At 39.8% G+C, this 16,413-nt stretch overlaps 1 protein-coding gene across 1 annotated transcript; it reads left to right on the top strand.

The window, feature by feature from the left end:
• Nucleotides 1-729: 729 nt before the first annotated feature.
• Nucleotides 730-16,275, top strand: LOC127449406 (tetratricopeptide repeat protein 22-like). Its single transcript, XM_051712815.1, is given in 7 exon segments — nt 730-1,312; nt 1,396-1,451; nt 1,603-1,718; nt 1,967-2,085; nt 4,356-4,517; nt 15,803-15,949; nt 16,074-16,275. Coding segments are annotated over 6 exon segments (1,044 nt in total). The 5' UTR covers nt 730-751; the 3' UTR covers nt 15,833-15,949; nt 16,074-16,275.
• The last annotated feature ends 138 nt before the right edge of the window (nt 16,276-16,413 follow it).

A 16,413-nucleotide genomic window follows, 5' to 3' on the forward strand; every position in this document is an offset into this window, starting at 1 on the left:
TAACACCCCCAAACACTCCCTAAAACCTGCACAGACCTACCTTATTACTTAAGTAAACACAACAGCCAATGGCAAGTCCACAGGCATAAACAACAACAGACGTTACAATGTATTTCTGACATATAAAAGTTAATATGGTGTAATGACTAGTTTAGTTTAGTAGAGAAACCCCCATGAGAAGGATTCACGTTAGTTGTTCTAAAAATTATAACTGTCCCTTTGAGAGAACTCAAGCCAATTAAAATTTTACTTTAGTGTTGTTTATAAACTAGCACTCTTTATCAGAATGCTCATCAAATGAACTTCCTCAGATCAGGTCTGGTGGCATAGCACTCAAAAAAGTTTTCACTCGGAAATGAGGAAGCTTTGACATTTCAACTGATTTTACATTTGAATGTTACAAAAGGATATTTTATTTCACAGAACATTGTTTTAAACTGATACCAACTGAAAACATATTTGAACTTTGTGTTCTCTTCTACATTTTACTAGTTCATGATACATTGCAAACCTTACATGACACCAAGGTGTGTCACCTAACTGCACGCAAACACCCATGTTTTCCTTTAAAAATCTAAGAACCACAATGTTCCGCAGGGTGGGGAAACCTGTTAAAGGAAGCAAGGAAGTGCATGTATAACCACTCAGTCCTCACATGTCTTTTTTCTCCTCCTATATAAACCTGTATTTCCTGTCCCACTTCGTTAAAGAGTCTTAGATAAGCATTGTCATTACATGTCCGTGGGAAACCATGGAGGACAGCACAGAAGAAGACATTGAGTCTCTGATTGAAGGAATGGCCTACATCCCTGGCCACTTCCATTTGGAGCTACATCTCAACGGTGAGCCCAATGGACCAGCTGCTCTTCGGCACCGAGACACCCAACTCAAGAGCGAGAGCCTCAGGGCTGAGCTTGAAGCTGAGACGGGACGACTGCAGTACGCTGTGCGCAATATGCTGGGCTTGCTAGCCTTCCATTTGGATGAACTGGAGACAGCAGAGGAGGTCTTTAACAGCATCTGCCAAGAGGATCCTGAAAACCTCAATGCCTGGGCCAACCTGGGTTATGTACATGAACGGTTGGGTCGTGAACTGGAGGAGGGAGAGTGCATGGAACGTGTGGCTACCCTCATGGGCCCAGAGATGGGGGAGAACCAGACAGAAACCAGGCTAAGGGCAGCACGTTGCCTGGCTGAGCAGGCATACGCCCACCCTTATAATGTGGAGCTGGAGAGAGACGAAGATTTAAGGAAGACATAGACAACTGCACTGATGTTATACAACCGTGCACTTGATTATGGAGGGGAACTGGTGAGCACATGGCAATTTCAACATATTTACAGGGAGATGAAGATACCTTGTAGCTGATTTTGTTGGTGTTTTATTTGTTACAGATACCCATAGAGGAAAAGAGAACTTGGTATTTCAAAATGGCAACAATTTACATAAGGTTGTATTTCCAACTACCTACCTGTTTAACATCATTTTTAATACCTCTTCAAGCATATGACTGCATATCTAAGCCTAATTATGACATTCCTCGCCATAAACCGCACATCAATGAACTGATATTGGCCCTAACGCTTTTCTTGTTTTCATAGGTTAGACGGTATTGTGAGGGATTCAAAGGACATTGAATACACAAGACTTACTTATTTCAACAAGGGCCTCAAGCTTCTCGCAGAGACTCTAAACTCTGACAACACACATCTCAAAGGTGATTTTAGTAAAGCAGTTTTTATTCTTTAAACACATTCAAATAATGTTCTTATACCATTAAGGGAAGAATCAACATTTTACAGACTAGTCTTTCCAGTTTTATGTTGTCTCTTGTTAGCGTCTTGCCTCCAGCAGATGTTTATTCAAGTCTTCCAACAGCCAATTGCAGATGCCAAGCAATCTTTAAAGCAATATCTCAGACAACATCTTTATTTCTCTTTTCTCCACTCAATGATCTTTCTCCAGCCCTGGCCTGGTGTTATGTTGGTCTCATGTTGGAGCAAATGGAAGAGTTCTCCACTGTACCGATGGCAGTTCATGACTGTGGTTTCTCTGGGTCTGACCCTTTGACATGTTATGGATCGGTACTGTACGTCAGCCCAGAAAATATATATATATACTCTGGCGGCCAAAAGTTTGGAATAATGTACAGATTTTGCTCTTATGGAAAAAAATTGGTTCTTTTATTCATCAAAGTGGCGTTCAACTGATCACAATATATCGTCAGGACACTGATAATGTGAAAAATTACTATTACAATTTGAATAAAATGTTCAGAACTTCTTAAACTACTTCAAAGAGTTCTCATCAAAAAATCCTCCACATGCAACAATGACAGCTTTGCAGATCCTTGGCATTCTAACTGTCAGTTTGTCCAGATACTCAGGTGACATTTCACCCCATGCTTCCTGTATTGTTGGGCACTTTTCTCGCACCCTACAGTCGAGCTGATCACACAAAAGCTCAATGGGGTTAAGATCCATAACACTCTTTTCCAATTATCTGTTGTCCAATGTCTGTGTTTCTTTGCCCTCTCTAACCTTTTCTTTTTGTTTTTCTGTTTCAAAAGTGGCTTTTTATTTGCAGTTCTTCCCATAAGGCTTGCACCCTTGAGTCTTCTCTTTACTGTTGTACATGAAACTGGTGTTAAGCGGGTAGAATTCAATGAAGCTGTCAGCTGAGGACATGTAAGGCGTCTATTTCTCAAACTAGAGACTCTGATGTACTTATCCTCTTGTTTAGTTGTACATCTGGCCTTCCACATCTCTTTCTTTCCTTGTTAGAGCCAGTTGTCCTTTGTCTTTGAAGACTGTAGTGTACACCTTTGTATGAAATCTTCAGATTTTTTTGCCAATTTCAAGCATTGTATAGCCTTCATTACTCAAAACAATGACAGACTGACGAGTTTCTAGAGAAAGCAGTTTCTTTTTTGCCATTTTTGACCTAATATTGACTTTAAGACATGCCAGTCTATTGCATACTGTGGTAACTCAAAAAAAACAAAAAAAACACACAATGTTAAAGGTGCAGTATGTAAGATTCAGAAACCCTTGTTTCTGTATTACCTTGTTGTTTGTATTAATGACACCTGTGGCACTGCAGCCAGTTACCTGTTGCTCGTGCTCGTGCACACACTCCATAGGGACATAAGCGAGTGAGCATCAGCCAAAACAATGACGTAATGTACAAAGAGACTGAACGTGATCCACCGGCATCATGCTGACAGATGAGGTAGCATAATTAAAATTACACAGTTATGATTGTTTTACTACAAACTTTGAGACTAAACTAAAACTACTTATCAGCTAACATAGCATAATGATACACACATACAGCTACATACTACCGAACTATACCAGAGAGTTTACTGTTGCACTGCACTGTTATGTTGCACTATTGTATGTTTTGGGGATTTTGATCCCCAAAACCGAACGAAGGTCCCTCCAGGAAACAAATGCCCTGCCGATGTTCACTCTAGTTTTCCCTCGACCATGATCACGTTCCCGCTTAGCCAGACAGTATTCAGTAGAAGGCTCTCAGGAGCATGCATAAACGTCACATCCTTTGGATTTTCCCGGCAAAACCGACCCACTCCCTTCACATGAAAATCAGTCTACAGGCATTAATAGGCAACCTAGGAAGTCTGGGAAGGGCTAATGTTTTAAGTTGCGTTACAAGCCGTTCACACATTGACACACAAAAGGTGAATATTACATGAAAATTGTTACATACTGCACCTTTAAGCTTCATTTAACAAACCAAATAGCTTTCAACTGTGTTTGATATAATGGCAAATTATTTTCTAGTACCAAATTAGCAATTTAGAATGATTACTCAAGGATAAGGTGTTGAAGTGATGGCTGCTGGAAATGGGGCCTGTCTAGATTTGATCAAAAATTACTTTTTTCAATTAGAACATTACTGATGTTAAAAACAGCACCATAAACTGACTATACTTTGTGATCAGTTGAATGCCACTTTGGTGAATTAAAGTACCAATTTCCTCCCGAAACAGCAAAATCTGTACATTATTCAAAACTTTTGTCCGCCAGTGTATATATTTTTGGTCAAGCTTGTAGCGAGTAGTTCAGTTGACATTCAGTTGGCATTTTTTCAAGTTATTCCAGTCTTAGGTTATGTCCACTGTATCCACGACCGCAAGGAAGGGTGTGATCTGTTCATTTGACACAGTTTTTTCTGGACACTAGTGTTAGAAGATAAGATTAAATATAATTTGATAAACCGAGGAGATGCTGACACATTAGGGTTGATAATATAATGACTGTGACTAATACAGCATAAAATGTTGTAAATAATTATACAGTAAATATGTTCTCATTGGTCATTTCTACAGGCCATCAAGCTCGCCACAGACGATACGTTCATCCTCAACAGACTAGCAAACGTGTTCTTTCTGTCAGGCAAACTAGAGATGACTACGGGTATCTGTAACATGGCACTGAATGCCCTGCCTGATGCTGAACTCAACTGGCAAGCATATTGCACTCGTGCCAAGGTAAGAGTAATGCTTGTGCACCACTTAATCAACAAGGTGAGTGTAATTAAAATATTTAATATATATTTCCCTGTCTTAGTATCTCAAAGTTCTTCCACAAACTTTAAACATGTTGAACTGGCATCAGGACTCCTGCAAAAAATATATTTTTGGCAACAACATGTCAACATCATTAAAACAAGAAAACATTACTTGAGAAGCGGAATGACATAAGATAGTAGGTCTTGTTCTAACCAGATTTAGTGGGTTTATGAATAAATATCTTAATCTTAAAAAAACGTTTTTGATTTGAATAGTTTTTTATAAAATAAACAAATATAAAATAACTAAATACCCACATATAAACAGACACACAAATAGAAATACATAAGTACATAAAACAAAAGACAAAGTTCAACATATAGAAAAAAAAATGAAATAAAAAAAAAAAAATTGTCTCCCTCCACTGCCCCACACTAGGACCACTCCAAATGAGGCAATTAACTGCCCCATTTTCTGCCATAACTCAACAGGTTCCCAAGCCATCTGGAAGTCATCTCTTCGAAAGCTGCCACTTTACCCAACTCGGTGCACCACTCACGAAATGAGGGTGCATCAGTTGACTTCCTAAGGATTAGCTGTCTGCCAATCATCACGCTGGTTAGGACCCAGCTTTTCATATATTTATCTCCTATATTCACTACCCCTCCATCACCCAAAATACAACGTCTGGGGCAAAATGAAAACTGAGTGTCCAGTACGTCACACACAAAACGCTGGATCCTCAACAAAAATTCCTGAATCTTAATACAACCCCAAAAAACATGGGTTGTGTCCCCGTCTTCTGACTAGCACCTTCCCAATCATCGATAAGTGTAATGAAGCCCACCTGTCCACATCATTCGAAAACCTTTTTATTAAGGGATCAAAATTAACTCTGACTAAATCAGACAAATTTGCTGGGAATAAAATTCCCAAATACTTAATGCCTTGTTTGGGCCACTGGAAGGCGCCCGGCTGGAAGGCCGTTACTGGACAGTACGCTGTCAAAGCAAAAGCTTTGGATTTAGACCAATTGACTTTGTATCCTGAGAACTTGGAAAAGAAATTAATAATTCTGTGGAGGCAAGGCATAGATCTAGTGGGGTCGGAGACGAATAATAAAATATCATCTGCGCAAAGCAGAAGCTTATGCGCCACACCTCCAGCAATCACCCCTGGAAAATCCACCTTTCTTATCGCGGCTGCTAATGGTTCCATGACAAGACAGAACAATAATGGGGAAAGAAGGCAACCCTGCCGAGTGCCCCTATTCAGAGTAAAATAATCTGAAATGAATCCATTTGTTTGTACCGCTGCTACAGGGTGTTTGTAAAGTAACTTAATCCAACCAATAAATGTACTCCCAAACCCATACATTTCCAAAATCTTAAAAAGATAATCCCATTCTACCATATCAAACGCCTTTTCGGTGTCAAGTGAGATGGCAGCAACCGGAGACTGATCATTCGCTACTGACCACATGATATTGATGAGACGCCTGATGTTATCAGAAGAGCTGCGGCCCCGAATAAACCCTACCTGATCTATATGAATAAGAGATGTCATAACCTTACTTAATCGGTTAGCCAAAATTTTTGACAAAATTTTTACATTTAGTTGGATCAGGGAGATTGGACAGTAACTTTTACACTCACTTGGATCTTTGTCCTTTTTAAGAATCACACTGATCCGGGCTTGTGTCATGGTTGGGGGAAGCTTTCCATTCTTTAATGATTCAGTATAAACTTCTAACAAAAATTGGAGCCAGTTCTGTAGCGTAGGATCTAAAAAATTCTGCGGCAAAACCATCTGGCCCCGGAGCCTTGCCAGTAGGTAGGGACTTAATTACCTCGTCAAGCTCCTCCAAGGTTATCTCAGAATCAAGAGAGTTTTTTTGCTCAGTCTTCAGTTTAGGAAGATCTAATGGTTCCACAAAGTTTCTAATATCTTCATCAGTAGACGAAGACATGGAACTATAAAGATCAAGATAGAATTCTGTAAAGGCATTATTAACATCAATGGCTGAGGTAAAAATTTCACCACCAGCAGATTTCACTGAGGGAATGGTAGAAAAAGACTCTCTCTGCTTTATATATATCTAGCCAAAAGCTTCCCTGCTTTGTCCCCTGACTCAAAGTATGACTGTCTTTCCCTGAATAACCAAAACTCCACTTTCTGCGACAAAATAGTATTATATCTGTATTTCAATCAGGTCAATTCGCTGAGGCCGTCAGATGACATACGGCGCTTCAGCTCTGCCTCAGCACTTTTAATATTTCCTTCCAACTCCACGAGTTCTCGTGCTTTGGATTTTTTGATGAATGAGGCATACTGTATGATTCGGCCCCTAAGAACCGCCTTAATTGCCTCCCAAGCCACGCCCACAGAGGATACCGAGGACCAGTTGGTCTCCATATAAACACTGATTTCAGTCTTTAACATTTGTTGGAAATCAGGATTTTGCAAAAGGGATACATTATGGCGCCAACTATATGATTTATTTTTCTCTATATTTGGCAACACCTCTAAACTCATCAGGGTGTGATCCGAGACTAAAATGTTTCCAATTGAGCAATCAACAACAGATTAAATGAGGGATCTGGAAATAAAAAAAAAAATCTATTCTAGAATAAATCTTATGGACTGATGAAAAAAATGTACAGTCTCTTCCAGATGGGTTCAAAAGTGTCCAAATATCTGTAAGACCAAGATTTTTACACATCCTGTGAAGCATCAATGTTGCTCTAGGGGGCTTGCAAACTTTTGCTTCACTATGATCAAGGACTGAGTCCATCAAAAGAATCCCAAAATTATATCATGAGGGGTGCCAGCGGTTTGCAACATCCCTTCAAGATCTATAAAAAAGTCCTGATCATCAGCATTAGGTGCCAAATTATATTAGCCAAAATCAACCTTTGCCCTTGAATTTCAGCTAAAACAATAATGACTCTCCCTAATTTATCTTTAGTCTGTTTGAGACATTTGAATTGTAGATGTTTATTAATCAATATAATGACTCTCTTGCTCTTACTTGAGCCAGCAGTAAAGAAAACATGTCCACCCCATATCTTCCCAAATCTTTCAGCTTCCTGCCGGGAAAAATGCGTTTCTTGAAGAAAGACTCTATCATATTTCTTACGTTTAAAAAAGAAATAACCTTCCTTCTTTTTATGGGGTGCCCCAACCCATTCATATTCCACATGGAGAAAGATAGTACACTCATAATAACATTTGACATTTTGATATAATAGAAAAAATAAATTGTGTGCCAAAAACAAAATTATGAAGACCACATTTCAACATTAATGCAACAATAAAACCCTGAACTTCCCACCGAACAAAACAAACAGAAAAAAGAAAAACGTGCACATTAACCCCGTGCACGACAGCGCCAAGCTGTCCCTTTAAACTCAAAGAGTCCATGTACGCCTACGAGAGCCCCTCCGACAACTTTGCCATCGGATTGCTCAATTTTGCCTCACAAATTTGTAAGGCAAAATTACATAACATCAAATATTTTGTAAAACAAACTCCAGCCAATAGGCAGAATAAACACAAAGAACATGTAGACTCATTCACAGAACTGTCTCAAAGGTGTGTTCCTTCACAAAACAAATTCCAGCTGATATAAAGCTGTTCAGTTTCCTCGGACAGACAAACAAATCTTCAGTGAGCCAGCTGATGAGTGCAGCAGATGATGTAATCATTTCAATGTCCCACGAAAATACTCCACAAATCATACCCCAACCAACAGGAGGCATAAGCACAAGGAACTGACAGATTCATCCATAGCTGTCCCGAAGTAATGTTATTTAACAAAACAAGCTCCAAATGCTAGGTGGAACCAGCACAAAAGGAAACGAAACACGCATCCCGGTTTCCTCGGATGGTCAAGAGTCAATTCACTCAGAGGCCGCATAAAAGTATATCCCATGATTTACACAGTCCGCCAATTTTATAAAAGACATCCTTTGTGTGGGCATGTAGATATTTTGCGGTCATCCATTCATTGTAAAAGTGATCTTCCATCAATGCAAAAGTTTCTTTAAGGAAAAGTGTTAATCCACAAAACAAACTCCAACCACTCGGCGGAGCCAATGCAAAAGGAAACAAAAATGGCGCCCAGCTTCCTCCGAAAGCCAGAGTATGTACAGTGAGTCAATCCACTCACAAGAAAAACACCCAATGGTTACTCACCCATTGTTTCAATAAAAGACATTGACTGATTGGGACATGTAAATACTTTGCTGCCGTCCTTGGTGTTTATTCTCAGTCTGGCTGGAAACATCAGAGCAAAAGTGATCTTCCGCTGATGTAAGAGTTTCTTGCATTCCCTAAACCGATCGCATTTCTCTCTTGTCGAGTTCGCAAAGTCCAGGAACAAGAAACTATTGTAATTCTTCCAAGAAAGCTTTCCTTTGCTCCTCACCTGGTGCAACACGAGATCTTTATCGGATGATCTCAGAAATCTGGCCAGAATAGGGGCCTTCCTCCCTCAGCAGATCTGTGAGCTGGGACTCTGTGAGCTCACTCGATTTCCAGCTTGTGGCCTGTTATATCGAGCAGACTCGGGAAAAGCTCCTCTCACAATTTCACCATATCTCTGCCCTCCTCATGCTCAGGAATTCCAACAATTCGAATGTTATTCCTGTGGCTTCTATTCTCAAGATCTTCAAGCTTTTCAAGAACACGTTCCGAATCAACTTTGGTCGCGGGCGGATTAGCAGCTAATTCCCTCTCTGATGACTCCAAAAAATCGATTCGTTTTTCAACATCTGTCACTCTTGTGACTAGCTCAGAGAATTTTTTTTCCATTGCCGTAATTGATCGACGTATTACAGCGAGATCCTCCAAGTCCACAAGTACCTTTGTCAACATCACTGACATGTTAGACAGTTGACGCTAGATTCCTTCTCCCGCCGCGCCATCCACATTGAGTCCCCGGTCCACAGGCCTGTCTGGGCTTTCATCTTGAACCCGTAAGTGTCTTTTAATGTCTCCAGAGCCCGAGGATTTTGATTTCTTTGCCATATTGTTTTGAGCTCTGTTGGTCTTCACAATGCAAGTGAATGGGTACCAAAATTTTGAAGCTGCAAAAGGACATTAAGGCAGCATAAAAGTAATCCATATGACTTCAGTGGTTAAATCCATATCTTCAGAAGTGATAAGTGTGGGTGAGAAACAGATAAATATTTAAGTGCTTTTTTACTATCAATCTCCACTTTCACATTCTTCTGCTTTTGTTTTTGGTGATTTGCATTCTTCATGCATATAAAAAGGGACTTAAATATTGATCTGTTTTTCCACCCACACCTATAATATCAGTGCAGAAGATAAGAAGAAAGCCATAGACATCTGGGATGGCATGAGGGTGAGTAAATGAAGAGAGAATTTTCAATTATGGGTGAAATATCCGTTTACACAATGATGATAATTGTGGAACTGCAAAAAATTATTAAATAACATTTGAGTCTTTTCAGTCACCTTCTAAAGTATATACTATACATGTTTTGGTCTGTTGTTCAGCTTTATGAAATCTTTATAAAATAGGTGGGACAAGTTTTCAAACATTAACTCTGCTGCAAACGGAATTAGAACCACTCCAATATTGGGGTGGGAAGCAGAAATGTCCTTCATAGCTGGAGGCAGATCTGTGGCCAATAATGTCCATTTAAGGTTCAAATAGAAGGTCATGTCTATCTCTGGACTTTTTTCCTGATAAAAACTGCTTACAAAATGAAGATCCTGATACCAACACGATGAAGCTAGGTGTTCCTGCCTTCACAGAGCACCTGGAAGGAGCAAAATAAAAGGAAACCATCAAAGAACAATTCAAGCAGTGATAAAATTGGAAGAAATTTCTTTGAAATACCTTTGGTGCTGAAGAACTTTAAGAAGAGACTTTTCAAGATCCAAGACACCCAGCCCCCAAACACATATTGATAACACTCTTTGGCCTGGTAACAAACCTCGAGTTTTCGCAGAAGGCAGATATGAAGTCAGTCTGCCTGTGCTCGGGGTAAAGGAACAGCACTGGCCAGTGGAGGACGCCTTGCTCATCCATATAAACCTGAGATCCTGTGGACTCCTGCGAGCTGATTACATTAAGCTCCAGATCAGCCAGGGCTCTAGATGAACCTCAATCACCATCATCATCCTCACTGTCCAAGCCCTTATGTTGTGGTGGCTCGGGCTTCAGAAGTTTAATGCCACGATCCTGTGGAAAAACAGTAATTTAATATATGGGTCCTTAAAAATTATTGACACTTTTTCAAACATTGCTTTTATGATTTAAGTTAGTATCTGCAGTACTCAAAGTTGATACTCTTACCTTAATGGCAGCTAACAAAGCTTCTCTCTCATTCTGCTCCTCCTTCACTTTAACCTTTGCCTTTCTGGCATCTCTCTCAGTTTCTCTCTACAATAAAAGTAAAAATACATTTAGACATTAGAACTGTATTATACATACCCCACACATAATTCATTCCATGTATAGCAAAGAAACACAGACATTGGACGACAGATAATTGGAAAAGAGTGTTATGGATCTTAACCCCATTGAGCTTTGTGGGATCAGCTAGAATGTAAGACAGCCATATCTATGGCAAGTGCTACAGGAAGCATGGGGTGAAATGTCACCTGAGTATCTGGACAAACTGACAGCTAGAATGCCAAGGATCTGCAAAGCTGTCATTGCTGCTCGTGGAGGATTTTTTGATGAGAAATCTTTGAAGTAGTTTAAGAAGTTCTGAACATTTTCTTCAAATTGTAATAGTCATTTTTTACATTATTAATGTCCTTACTATACATTGTGATCAGTTGAATGCCACATTGGTGAATAAAAGTACCAATTTCTTTCCATAAGAGCAAAATCTGTACATTATTCCAAACTTTTGGCCACCAGTGTATATGTGTATATACACTATATTGCCAAAAGTATTCGCTCATCTGCCTTTAGATGCATATGAACTTAAGTGACATCCCATTCTTAATCCATAGGGTTTAATATGACGTCGGCCTACCCTTTGCAGCTATAACAGCTTCAACTCTTCTGGGAAGGCTTTCCACAAGGTTTAGGAGTGTGTTTATGGGAATTTTTGACCATTCTTCCAGAAGCGCATTTGTGAGGTCAGACACTGATGTTGGACGAGAAGGCCTGGCTCGCAGTCTTCGCTCTAATTCATCCCAAAGGTGCTCTATCGGGTTGAGGTCAGGACTCTGTGCAGGCCAGTCAAGTTCTTCCACACCAAACTCGCTCATCCATGTCTTTATGGACCTTGCTTTGTGCACTGGTGCACAGTCATGTTGGAACAGGAAGGGGCCATCCCCAAACTGTTCCCACAAAGTTGGGAGCATGGAATTGTCCAAAATCTCTTGGTATGATGAAGCATTCAGAGTTCCTTTCACTGGAACTAAGGGGCCAAGCCCAGCTCCTGAAAAACAACCCCACACCATAATCCCCCCTCCACCAAACTTCACAGTTGGCACAATGCAGTCAGACAAGTACCGTTCTCCTGGCAACCACCAAACCCAGACTCGTCCATCAGATTGCCAGATGGAGAAGCGTGATTTGTTACTCTAGAGAACGCGTCTCCACTACTCTAGAGTCCAGTGGCGGCGTGCTTTACACCACTGCATCCGACGCTTTGCATTGCACTTGGTGATGTATGGCTTGGATGCAGCTGCTCGGCCATGGAAACCCATTCCATGAAGCTCTCTACGCACTGTTCTTGAGCTAATCTGAAGGCCACATGAACTTTGGAGGTCTGTAGCGATTGACTCTGCAGAAAGTTGGCGACCTCTGCGCACTATGCGCCTCAGCATCCGCTGACCATTTTACGTGGCCTACCACTTCGTGGCTGAGTTGCTGTCATTCCCAATCGCTTCCACTTTGTAATAATACCACTGACAGTTGACTGTGGAATATTTAGTAGCGAGGAAATTTCACGACTGGACTTGTTGCACAGGTGACATCCTATCACAGTACCATGCTGGAATTCACTGAGCTCCTGAGAGCGGCCCATTCTTTCACAAATGTTTGTAGAAGCAGTCTGCATGCCTAGGTGCTTCATTTTATACACCTGTGGCCATGGAAGTGATTGGAACACCTGAATTCAATTATTTGGATGGGTGAGCGAATACTTTTAGCAATATAGTGTATATATATATATATATATATATATATATATATATACAGTTGTGCTCAAAAGTTTGCATACCCTGGCAGAAATTGTGAAATTTTGCCATTGATTTTGAAAATATGACTGATCAAGCAAAAAAATATATTATTTAAGGATAGTGATCATATGAAGCCATTTATCACCACATAGTTGTTTAGCTCATTTTTAAATCATAATGATAACAGAAATCACCCAAATGGCCCTGATCAAAAGTTTACATACCCTTGAATGTTTGGCCTTGTTACAGACACACAAGGTGACACACACAGGTTTAAATGGCAATTAAAAGGTTAATTTCCCACACCTGTGGCTTTTTAAATTGCAATTAGTGTCTGTGTATAAATAGTCAATGAATTTGTTAGCTCTCACATGGATGCACTGAGCAGGCTAGATACTGAGCCATGGGGAGCAGAAATGAACTGTCAAAAGACCTGCGTAACAAGGTAATGGAACTTTATAAAGATGGAAAAGGATATAAAAAGATATCCAAAGCCTTGAAAATGCCAGTCAGTACTGTTCAATCACTTATTAAGAAGTGGAAAATTCGGGGATCTCTTGATACGAAGCCAAGGTCAGGTAGACCAAGAAAGATTTCAGCCACAACTGCCAGAAGAATTGTTTGGGATACAAAGAAAAACCCACAGGTAACCTCAGGAGAAATACAGGCTGCTCTGGAAAAAGACAGTGTGGTTGTTTCAAGGAGCAAAATATGACGATACTTGAACAAATATGAGCTGCATGGTCGAGTTGCCAGAAAGAAGCCAATGCCACAAAAAATCCCGGTTACAATATGCCCGACAACACCTTGACATGCCTCACAGCTTCTGGCACACTATAATTTGGAGTGACGAGACCAAAATAGAGCTTTATGGTCACAACCATAAGCGCTATGTTTGGAGAGGGGTCAACAAGGCCTATAGTGAAAAGAATACCATCCCCATTGTGAAGCATGGTGGTGGCTCACTGATGTTTTGGGGGTGTGTGAGCTCTAAAGGCACGGGGAATCTTGTGAAAATTGATGGCAAAATGAAAACAGCATGTTATCAGAAAATACTCGCAGACAATTTGCATTCTTCTGCACGAAAGCTGCGCATGGGACGCTCTTGGACTTTCCAGCATGACAATGACCCTAAGCACAAGGCCAAGTTGACCCTCCAGTGGTTACAGCAGAAAAAGCTGAAGGTTCTGGAGTGGCCATCACAATCTCCTGACCTTAATATAATTGAGCCACTCTGGGGAGATCTCTCACATGTGCGGTTCATGCAAGACGACCAAAGACTTTGCATTACCTGAAGGCATTTTGCCAAGACGAATGGGCAGCTATACCACCTGCAAGAATTTGGGGCCTCATAAACAACTATTACAAAAGACTGCACACTGTCATTGATGCTAAAGGGGGCAATACACAGAATTAAGAACTAAGGGTACACAGACTTTTGAACAGGGGCCATTTCATTTTTTTCATTGTTGCCATGTTTTGTTTTATGATTGTGCCATTCTGTTTAAGTCCTTTTTCACTATAAATTGTGCCATTCTGTTATAACCTACAGTTGAATATGTATCCCATTAGAAATAAAAGAAATGTGTTTTGCCTGCTCACTCATGTTTTCTTTAAAAATGGTACATATATTACCAATTCTCCAAGGGTATGCAAACTTTTGAGCACAACTGTATATACACAAATTATGACCACTTACAGGTGAAGTGAATAACGTTGATCATCTCCTAGCAAGGGCACGTGTCAAGGTCTGGGTAGATTAGATGGTAAACAAACTATCAGCTCTCGTAGTCAATGTGTTGAATGCAGGAGAAATGGGCAGGAGTAAAGACCCGAGCAACTTTGACAAGGGCCAAATTGCTATGGCCAGACAAATGGGTCAGAACATCTCTGAAATGGCAAGGCTTGTGGGTTAAAGAGGGTTTCATCACAATTAAAAGAACCAAAGACTTAAACTACTTCAGTCTTTGTGCATTGAATTTATTTAATACACCAGTTTTACAATTTGAGTTGAATTACTGAAATAAATGGCAAGGCTTGTGGGTTAAAGAGGGAAACTTTATTATTCAAGACCATCTACAAGGCATTATTTATGGGGACTGTTAGAAACATGTCATATTTTGTCCAGTCACAGACTCTCTTTGACCACATTTACTGTATACAGTATGTATTGTATGTATGTATGTATGTTTTTTTTATTGGTCTTATGATGTATTCTAATTTTTTGAGATAGTGAATTGGTGGGTTTTTGTTAAATGTGAGCCAAAATCATCACAATTAAAAGAACCAAAGACTTAAACTACTTCAGTCTTTGTGCATTGAATTTATTTAATACACCAGTTTCACAATTTGAGTTGAATTACTGAAATAAATGGCAAGGCTTGTGGGTTAAAGAGGGAAACTTTATTATTCAAGACCATCTACAAGGCATTATTTATGGGGACTGTTAGAAACATGTCATATTTTGTCCAGTCACAGACTCTCTTTGACCACATTTACTGTATACAGTATGTATTTATGTACCTAAATGGACATGTGTAGCTGCACGGCTGGTCTATAAAATAGCATTAAGCTCCAGGTCCCCACAGTTTTTCTTTAATCCAGCTGTGTAAGACACTACAGCTTTCTTATAGTTATTCTCCTTAAAGTATTCATTCCCCTCATCCTTCAAATTCCTGGCTTGCTCTGAAGAAAAAGACACAGAATAGTTCCTTAGAATTAAAATTAAACTTAAATTCAGTACATATTTATTACATAAAGAAGACACAATGTTATGAAAATAAAGTCAAAGCTCCGCAGAGTGCAAATGGAGGTTCAGACATCTGAGCCTATCCATTCCTTGAAGTCTCCTGAACGTCTTCGCTTTGAGGTTAGTGTCTATGAGGCCTCACTCTCAAGTGTTAGTATCATAGGACTCAACCATCTTTAGAATTCAGTGAAAATTGTAGCATTTATTTAAGGCTTTTTTTAAAAAAAAAAAAAGTTTTATCTTAGATCAATGAATATCAAATCAAGAGGTCTTTACTGTGTTACATTTATTTGTGTGATACTGTTGTATAATCAGTGGTTTTTGTGTGTGTGGCCAGATGGTTGAGAGAGTGTCTGTGCCTGATTAGGCTCAATATGCTGTCCAGAGAGCAGTCACCAGCAGACCTGAACTGGTTGTTAATCGCCTGGACAACGGCCGACTGCTCAGAGGCTTCAACCCATTTGAACCTACAACTGATGTGAAAGTATGATCAAATCTTGTTTTGTCATTCTGATAGGACTGACTATAACCTTTGAGAAGGATAATTGCAAATGCACTACCAATGACAAATCTAGGCAAAACCCCTATTCTGTTCATTCATTGCTTAGGTTGTGATGATTTTGGACAGGGATGGCAGCATAGCTGTGCTCTTCTCCACTCGTGAAGTGGCCACTGTGATCATCATGGCAGGGGCAAAGGTTTCCATTAATCACTTCTCAGTTGTATCTAATGCATGGATTTAATTTTTATTTTATTTTTTATTTTTTTTGCAGTGCACAACAAACAGCTAAATGAACTTCATTCTATGTGTTTCACAGGGTTACAACTACAGGTGCATCTCAATAAATTAGAATGTCGTGGAAAAGTTTATTTATTTCAGTAATTCAACTCAAATTGTGAAACTCGTGTATTAAATAAATTCAGTGCACACAGACTGAAGTAGTTTAA

This window comes from Myxocyprinus asiaticus, chromosome 12 (genome assembly GCF_019703515.2).
Source record: "Myxocyprinus asiaticus isolate MX2 ecotype Aquarium Trade chromosome 12, UBuf_Myxa_2, whole genome shotgun sequence".
In the NCBI taxonomy this organism is placed as follows: domain Eukaryota; kingdom Metazoa; phylum Chordata; class Actinopteri; order Cypriniformes; family Catostomidae; genus Myxocyprinus; species Myxocyprinus asiaticus.